The 9,853-nt window shown below is 44.5% G+C and overlaps 1 protein-coding gene across 1 annotated transcript in view; it reads right to left on the minus strand.

Annotated features, from left to right (window-relative positions):
• LOC129459398 (zinc finger protein 723-like) overlaps positions 1-6,643 on the minus strand; it is a 30,964-nt gene extending 24,321 nt beyond the window's left edge. The window contains 1 exon segment of the mRNA XM_055236115.2: positions 6,549-6,643. Coding sequence (XP_055092090.1) covers positions 6,549-6,551 — 3 coding nt within the window. The 5' untranslated portion in view covers positions 6,552-6,643.
• Between the last annotated feature and the right edge of the window lie 3,210 nt (positions 6,644-9,853).

The raw sequence follows: 9,853 nt of genomic DNA on the forward strand, positions 1-9,853 counted from the left end.
TGCCTAGTCCTGGAAGGGGTGTGCACATGTCAATGCCCAGTGGGCATGATTGTGAGTGGATGGGAATCCTGTGGTGGCAGCTGTGGAAAAATGGGGTCTGTCATCAGAACTCCTTTTCTCTAAGTTTTCAGTCCTATCTCACCCTAAGAAGAGATCCGGAATCACAGAACAATGAGCGGTGTGATGGCCTGTGTACAGGAAAGCAGAGCCTCTCCTTCCCACACATCCAGAGTTTTATTCCAGGCCAGGCCTCCATGATATTTTTTCTGGCACCAGATTGTTTGTTAACAACAAACAATTCATCAACACCAACTCACTGTCTAACATTTGAATTCTGAAACCACTCAGAGTCAGCACAGACCTTGGTTCAGGGCTCAGTCCCACAATATTGTCCTTACTGCAGATGCCAGTCACAAACTCCATGGGCCCATCTATATTTCTTTCTTTCTTTCTTTTCTATTTTTTTGAGCCAGAATCTCGCTCTGTAGCCCAGGCTGGAGTGCAGTGGCGTGATCTCGGCTCACTGCAACCTCTGCCTCCAGGGTTCAAGTGATTCTCCTGCCTCAGCTTCCCAAGTAGCTGGGATTACAGCCACACACCACCACGCCCAGCTAATTTTTGTATTTTTACTAGAGACAGGGTTTCACCATGTTGGCCAGGCTGGCCTTGAACTCCTGACCTCAAGGGATCCTCAGCCTCCCAAAGTGCTGGGATTACAAGCATGAGCAATTGTGCCATCCCCATCTGTGTTTCTGAGCTACTGTTTAAAAATTGGGAACTTCCATAATCTCCCTCAAGTTCAATAATTTGATAGAGCTAACTACAGACCTCAGTGAAACACTAGTTATGCTGACCAGTTTATAATAAAAGATACAACCCAGGAAATGTCAAATGGAAGAAGGATGAAGCATAAAGATAATCCTGGGCCGGGCGCGGTGGCTCACGCCTGTAATCCCAGCACTTTGGGAGGCTGAGGCGGGAGGATCACGAGGTCAGGAGATCGAGACCATCCTGGCTAACATGGTGAAACCCCGTCTCTACTAAAAATACAAAAAATCAGCCAGGTGTGGTGGCGGGCGCCTGTAGTCCCAGCTACTCGGGAGGCTGAGGCAGGAGAATGGCATGAACCCGGCAGGCGGAGCTTGCAGTGAGCCAAGATCGCGCCACTGCACTCCAGCCTGGGCGACAGAGCGAGACTCCATCTCAAAAAAAAAAAAAAAAAGATAATCCTGGTAAATAGCTATAATTAATAAAATTCTCTATGCTTTCTGTGCTTACCTATCACAGCCAGACATAGACTCTGCAAATCTTTTTCTCATAGAAAAATCGGCTGAATTTGTCTTTGTGGTCAAAATAGAATACTTGTTAATCAAACTTCACTTAAGTTTATCTTCTTCCCACGGCTCCTGAACTTTGAGCTATTCTCAGTCTGAGCCAACATAAACCCCATTTTATGTCCCTTCTAAGAACATAACGACTTCAGGATAAAATATTCTCTGATCTAGAATCTGATTTTTCACCCTCCATTTGCCATTCCCCTCCCACTTCCTTCTAATCTTATTTGCTCCTTCCTATGAAAGAAAGCCCTTGTCTGCCTATCCTTTGCAATCTTTAAATATCTTATGGTTGGTACTTCCTCCTGCAGCAATACTCCTTTAGAATTTAATTTTTTTTACATAAATCTGACTTTCTTTTATTTCTAAAAGTCTAGAAACGGCCTCAAAGCAAGAATAACTTTATCTTCAGTGAGATCCTTTCAGTCCCAATCCATCTTAACCTTCACTGCGTCTGCCTGAGGGTCTCCAGCTTTCCAGGGCTCTGTAGCTTCTCTTGGAATAAAAGCTTCTTCCATGGCCCGGGTGAGCAGGCTGGGAAATCTGCAGGGGAGGCTCCCCAGGAAGAACTAAGGGCACCTGTAATAACCTCCTTTTGTGGGCTCAATATTAGCCTTAGCTTGGAGTCCCTAGGCTCAAGCTTCAATTTTTATATCAGAGTTATTTACTAAGTTTTTAAAACTAAGTGTTTGAAACATCTAGCAAAATTACTGAAACACAGTGTTCATAAAAGGGAAAAAAATTCTAAGGTGCTTACATTTCATACCTCAACAAGAAAACCCAGAGTATCTATTCCTTTCAGACAATACATGTATTATTTTATTATTTGCATTAAAAATTATGTAGTAAACAATTAGTCATATGGGAACACTCCTAAGAGGTACCAAGTTTCATCTTGTAATATTTAGCATTAAAATCAGAAATCAAGATCACAGGCTATAGAACAAAAATATTCACTGTCAGAAATTTACCATACAAAAACAAAAACTGTTGTTTTCATGAATCTATGCAACTCACCAATTATCTACCACATTTTCTTGTGGAAATGCATTTATTTTCTACAGCCAAAATAAAAGAGAGATTTTCCCTATTATTTTCCCTGATAGCATTACAAAATCTAAGCCTTGGAATTCTGTTTGAAATTACCCATAAAAACACACCTGAGAAATTTCCTAAACTTCCTCTGGGAAAAACAAACAAACAAAAACAAACAAACAAAAAAAATGGTAAATGAGAACTCTTAACAAATGGAATATATTTTGAAACCCACCTCTTTTATGCCCTTTGTAAACATTTTTTTTTAACCTTTCAAGCTCTACTAATAAAATGCAATTTTCAGTTAAGAAACTGAAGTCAATATAAGTGAACAAATCTTTTCAAGGTGGCAAACCCAGGGATTACAGGCGTGGTGGCTCACGCCTGTAATCCCAACACTTTGGGAGGCTGAAGTGGGTGGACTACCTAAGGTCAGGAGTTCGGGACCAGCCTGGCCAACGTGGTGAAACCCCTTTTCTACTAAAAAAATTATCTGGGTCTGCCGGGCGCGGTGGCTTACGCTTGTAATCCCAGCACTTTGGGAGGCCGAGGCGGGCGGATCACGAGGTCAGGAGATCGAGACCATGGTGAAACCCCGTCTCTACTAAAAAAAATACAAAAAATTAGCCGGGCGTGGTGGCAGGTGCCTGTAGTCCCAGCTACTCAGAGAGGCTGAGGCAAGAGAATGGCATGAACCCAGGAGGCGGAGCTTGCAGTGAGCTGAGATTGCGCCACTGCACTTCAGCCTGGGCGACAGAGCGAGACTCCATCTCAAAAGTAAATAAATAAATAATAAAAAAATAAAAAATTAGCTGGGTGTGGTGGCAGGCACCTGTAATCCGAGCTACTCGGGAGGCTTAGAAAGGATAATTGCTTGAACCTGGAAGGTGGAAGATACAGTAAGCCGAGATCTCACCATTGCACTCCAGCCTGGGCGACAAAAGAGAAACTCCGTCTTTAAAATCAAAAAGAAAAAAAAAAGAAAAAAAAAAAACCAACCAACAAACAAAAAATACCACACACACAGATGTGTCTCAGTCATGTGTCAAGTCAGGTCATCCAATCACTTAGATTCTCCCAACCCACCCTGCTCAGTTAAATGCTCAATAACCCCCTCTCAGGAGACACTGCACTATGCCCCAGTGAGTGCCTCAACTTCAATTTACTTTGCAAATTCTTGCACTTTCTCACTGGGATCAGGTTTTTTTCCTGTCTTTAGGGATACTATTTTTTTTTTTTCACAAATCTTAGAGAATCCAGGTGGCAGAAATTATTTGTTTTTGCTCTCAATACCAGCATCTGATGGGCTGACCAGCAATGCGTCTCCAAGAAATGGAAGCTGGGTTAGGTGAAGACAATCTTAATGTCTAAATGTTAGCTTTTCAAAGGAAGAGTATGCCAGGAGAGGCCTCTCAGCCCCAGGGCATCAACCTCCTCCCTGAAGAGGCTACACTCCATACCTCAGGTTGTCCTATGGCAGAAAACAACCCAGGAGCTGATATTACCTAGACACTCTAGCAGACATAGACATAGTGAGTATCTTCGTTTATTCACAGAGAGTACTAAAATCCAGGACGAGAGAAACAGTAAATGGTGGCTGCAGACACAAAACTCCATAAAGTTTCCCAAAAAAAAAAAATGACCCCAAAATGTTCTCATAAGATCTCTGTGCCTAGGGAAGATAAAGATGCACAAAGATTTATTTACAATACATTGCAAGGGGATTATTCTTTGCTTTCTTCTAAAGGAAAAGACTTAAAAACAGAAAACAAATCTCTTTAAATGTTCCATCCAATGCGCTGTAAAAAAAAAAAAAATGATTAATGAAAATACGTTATCAAGAATGTACACCAGGCTGGGCGAAGTGGCTCACGCCTGCAATCCCAGCACTTTGGGAGGCCAAGGCGGGCAGATCACCTGAAGTCAGGTGTTCCATACCAGCCTGGCCAACGTGGTGAAACCCTGTCTCCACTAAAAATACAAAAATTAGCCGGGCATGGTGGTGTATGCTACTAATCCCAGCTACCTGGGAGGCTGAGGCAGGAAAATCACTTGAGCCTGGGAGGCGGAGGTTGCGGTGAGCCACAGCACTCCACCCTAGGCAACAGAAGGAGACTCAAAAAAAAAAAAAAAGTACACTAAAAAACAAATAGTGGCCGGGCGCGGTGGCTCACACCTGTAATCCCAGCACTTTGGGAGGCTGAGGCGGGTGGATCACCTGAGGTCAGGAGTTCAAGACCAGCCTGCCCAACATGATCTCTACAAAACTCCGGTCTCTACAAAAAATAGCCAGGCGTGGTGGCACGCGCCTATAATCCAGCTACTTGGGAGGCTGAGGCAGGAGAATCGCTTGAACCCAGGAGGTGGAGGTTGCAGTGAGCCGAGGTCGTGCCATTGCACTCCAGCCTGGGCGACAGAGCGAGACTCCATTTCAAAAAATAAAAAAGTTAATAATCAGAATTACGGAGGAAAAGTTAGCATTTGGAATTGTCAGAAGGAGCTGGAAATTTAGTATTTTACTTTAAGCCACAGTTAGGCTAGAGTAAAGGAGGATTGGGGGGTACATTTGAGACCCTTCTTGAAAAACATGTAAAAAATGCAGGGCATAGCCAGAAGCAGTGGCTCAAGCCTGTACTACCAACACTTAGGGAGGCCGAGGCGGGTGGATCACGAGGTTAGGAGTTTGAAACCATCCTGCCAACATGGTGAAACCCCATCTCTACCAAAAATACAAAAATTAGCCAGGCGTGGTGGTGGGCGCCTGTAATCCCAGCTACTCGAGAGGCTGAGGCAGGAGAATCGCTTGAAACAGGAAGGCAGAGACTGCAGTGAGCCGAGATTGTGCCACTGCACTCCAGTCTGGGCGAAAAGAGTGAAACTCCGTCTCAAAAAAAAAAAAAAAAAAAAAAAGAAAAGAAAATAGTTAAGTGACAAGGAATTAGGCTGAGGTGGAAATCTACTCTCTGAATTCCTACTTAAAAAAAAATCTAACTCAAATGCATTTGTCAGGCCTCTGAGCTCAAGCCAAGCCATCGCAATCCCTGTGACTTGCACGTATAGGCCCAGATGGCCTGAAGTAACTGAAGAATCAGAAAAGAAGTGATAATGCCCTGCCCCGCCTTAATTGATGACATTCCACCACAAAAGAAGTGTAAATGGCCGGTCCTTACCTTAACTGATGACATTCCACCACAAAAGAAGTGAAAAAAGAAGTGCCTTAAGTGATGACATTACCTTGTGAAAGTCCTTTTCCTGACTCAAAAAGCTCCCCCACTGAGCACCTGGCGACCCCCACTCCTGCCCGACAGAGAACAAACCCTCTTTGACTGTAATTTTCCTTTACCTACCCAAATCCTATAAAGCGACCCCACCCCATCTCCCTCCGCTGACTCTTTTCGGACTCAGCCCGCCTGCACCCGGGTGAAATACACAGCCTTGTTGCTCACACAGCGCCTGTTTGGTGGTCTCTTCACACGGAAGCGCATGAAAGCATTTATTTATTTTTTAAAAATTACTACATTAGAGGAAACGAAATTCAGTCTTAACCAAATATAAACAGCTAATTAAGCTCTGATTACATAATCAGGAAATTTGTAGGCTCGAGGTGGAAATTAGGAAACTACGTAACCGTACCGGATTACAGAATTTGGGTTTTTTCATCATGCACCTTATAAAGTCTTTTCTTCAAGCCCCTTTAATGGACCACAAACTACAACCCATAGGGGTGCTCTATAATTTTTGAACAACCCTTTAAATTCTTTAATATTTTTGCGATGACTCCCAAAAATATTTAAAAGGAGAAAAGAGGAACTAGGAACCCCACGGACCAAAGCTGTTCCCATTCAGGAACTCCTCACCCGAGTCAGGATTCTCCCCTGACGACCCTCCCCTGGTCCCTGCACAATCTGGGAGAGACGCGGCGCTGCGGGTGCAGAGCTGCCCAGAGAGGGCTCCAGGCCAGGGCACGGTCACTGCCAGGGAAGAGACAAGACTCTCGGGCCCGGCTGTCAGTACAGCCGCCATCTTATCGCTGAAGGGGTCTGAGGCCGAGCCAGGCTAGAACTGTGGGCGCAGATTGTGCGGCTGACTGCAGGGAGGCCTGAGTCCCGCCACAGCCACATCCCACCGGTTCCAACCAGCCCTTCCCCTCTCTCGGGATGTCAGACCCGGCACTCTCACCATTTCTAGGCTTCCAGGGAGTCCTGGCGTCTTAGCTGTGGATCTCCCAAATCGTGTAGCTCAGGAGGCCACAGAGACCAGGAGCTCAAAAGGCCGCGCCAAATCCCGGAAGCCACCCTGTCCGCTCTAGCTGCGGGTCTGATTGGACGGCTCTTAGTCAAGCATCCCTGATTGGATGCCGTTTAAAGCCCCGCCCATTCAGGCCTGGAGTGACAGAAGATGTGATCAGGTGCTGGGTTCAATGAAGAGTGACAGCCTAAGCTGCAGCCTTTTCAGGCAGGACTTCCTCCCTGAAATGAGCCAGGCCCACCCCAGAGGGGATTTGCCATTAACTTTGTGTATAAGGTCATATGCATTTATAAATAATATAATATATGGCTATTCACAAAGGAAAAGAATATAATAACAGTTATTTTAAAATTTCGGCTTTTATGACCTTCCTGGCTTCAGTTCTTTAAAGAGGCAGCCTAAGATTTTATTTATTTATTTATTTATTTTTATTTATTTATTTATTTATTTATTTTTTGAGACAGAGTCTCGCTCTTGTTGCCCAGGCTGGAGTGCCGTGCACAAGAGATACCTTTTTTTTTATTTCTGTTGTTCGTAGAGCCATTAGAAAACAGTGAATGAACTCTTATTGGCTGGATCCAGGTATGACAGTTATCACCATTCCTGTGAGCTGAGTTCATACCCGAATCCACATTGGACTGGTGGCTGTATCCACACATGAGAGTCACAATTCCAACTGTGGACGGTGTTCATAAGTCAGATTCAGGATCTTACCAGTAGGCTGTGTCCATGTGAGAGAGTGACAGTTATAACTGTCGCCTGGGTGTGCATATGAGAGTCACAATCTCACCTCTGTGCTGAGCCCTGTTATAATACTCTCTGTACACTCGACTGCTTTATGTAATATGAGTAAGTGATGTAATCATTTTTGATATTCATACAATTAGGAAACCCAGGACATTACTGGTTGCCCTAATGTTGGCTATGAAAGTTACAATCTCTCCTATTAGCTGAGTCCAGGTACAAGAGTCATCCTCATCTGTGTTAGCCGGGCATAGGTATATGTCACAATTCCACCTGGGAGCAGAGACCAGGCTAGAGCATCACATCCCCTGGGCGCTGGACCAGAAATATTTCACAGTTCCCTTATGGGCAGGACCCAGGCAAGAGAGTCACATCACCTAAATGCTGGGCCTAGTGAAATGTCACAATGACCCCCATGGGCAAGGCTCAAAAACAGAATCACATTACCTGGATGCTCAGCCCAGTGATATGATCCAAGCTTTCCTGTGGGTAAAGCACAGGCAGAAGAAGAGAGTCACATCATCTAGGTGATGAACCCAAAGATATGTGAAAATGTCCCCTGTGAGCAAGGCTAAGGCAGGAGAGTCACGTCACCTAGGTGCTAGACTCAGCAATATGTCATAATTTGCTCTATAAGCAGGGCCTGGGCAGGGGAGGAGAGTCACATTATCTAGGTGCTGGGTCCAGTTATATGTCACAATACCCTCCTGTGAACACTGCCCATGCAGTAAAATCACATTATCATAATGTTGGGCACTGCAATATGTCACCATGCCGCCTGTATGCAGAAGCCAAACAGGAGAGGATATTCACTTCACCTGGGTGCTGGGCCCAGTGATATGTCACAATCCCTAATGTGGACAGGGCCCAGACATGGGAGGAGAGTCATATCACCTAGGTGTTGGGCCCAGTGACATGACACAATGCTCCCAGTGTGTAGGAACCAGGCAGGAGAAAAGAATCACATCACTAATGTGCTGGGCCCAGCAACATGTCAAAATCTCCTTTGAGGGCAGCACCCAGGAAAGAAAGTTACATCACCTAGCTTCTTGACTCAATTCATGTCACAACACCATCTAAGGGCTTGGCCTACACAGACTAGTGGAATTACTCAAACGCTAGGCAAATGGGTCTGTAAAAATCACACATTCATGAAGCTTCTGTGGTTAGATTTATAATTCTGCACATGTCTCAGCTTAGGTATGAGAGTCAACACTTCCTGTGAGTTATGTGCAAGTACAGGACTCACCATTTCAATGATATATTGAATCTGTGAATGAGAGTCCCAATCCCACCCAAAGACAGTGTCCTGGTATGAAAGTCACAGGCTCACGGGCATGTTGAATTCTTTCTCAAGAGTCACTACCCCACCTGTGGATGGGATCCATGTATGAGAGTCACAATTTTAACTTTAGATTGCCTCTTAGTATCAGATTCAGAACCTCAAGGTGAGCAGTGTCCCTGTGGGACAGTGACAACTTTTACTTTTGGGTGGGTGTGCATATAAGAATCACAATGTCACCTCCGTGATTGGTACTGTTATGACACTCCGTGTACCACTCAAAGGCTTTGTATAATATTCCTGAGAGTCACAATCTGCTCTGAGACTCTTGTGCTGTTATGACCCATGATTGTACCCTTGCCCTAAGCACAGGTATTAGAGTCAACCTCTCTCTAATTTGCTGCATCCAGGTATTAGAGTCATCATTACACCTGTCAGCTGGGTTCAGAAGTGAATTACCATCCTACCTGTGGCTAGATCTACATATACCAGTCACAATTCCGACTGTGAACTGCATTTACATGTGAGATTTGGAACCTTAACTGTAGGCTAAAAACATGCGTGTGGGTAAAAATTCTGACTATTGGCTGGGTGTGCATTTGAGAGTCAAAATTTCACCTGTGTGCTGGGCTTTGTTATGACATTCTCTGCACCAACTGAAAGCTTTATACAATTTACATGAGTACTGTAATTTTCTCTGACCTTTCATGCAAGTAACAGACAAAGACTTTACCTGTTGCCCAAAGCCTAGTAGAGAGAATCAATATTTCTCCTGTTTGGTGGGTTGAAGTATGACTGTCATCATTGCACCAGTGAGCATGTCCCAGGTGTATGTCACAATCCCACCTGTAGGTAGGAACCAGGCAGAAGAGTCACATCACTTGGATGCTAGGACAGGAATATCTCAATCTGCACTATGAGCAGGATCAAGAAACAAGAGAGTCCCACCAGCTGGGTTCTGGGCCCAGCGATATTCCACAATTTTTCATATTGGCAGGTCCCAAGCAGAAGAGGACAGTCACATTACTTAGAAGATGGGCCCAGTAATATGTAACAATGCCCACTATGGGCAAGGCCCAGGCAAAAGAGGATTGTTGCATTATCCTGGTTTCAGCAATATGTTGTAATTCCCACGGTTAACAGGTCTTAGCAAAAGAAGTGAGTCACAAAATTTATGTGCTAGGTTAAGCAATAGTTTTTTTTTTTTTGA

Source organism: Symphalangus syndactylus, chromosome 13, assembly GCF_028878055.3.
Source record: "Symphalangus syndactylus isolate Jambi chromosome 13, NHGRI_mSymSyn1-v2.1_pri, whole genome shotgun sequence".
In the NCBI taxonomy this organism is placed as follows: domain Eukaryota; kingdom Metazoa; phylum Chordata; class Mammalia; order Primates; family Hylobatidae; genus Symphalangus; species Symphalangus syndactylus.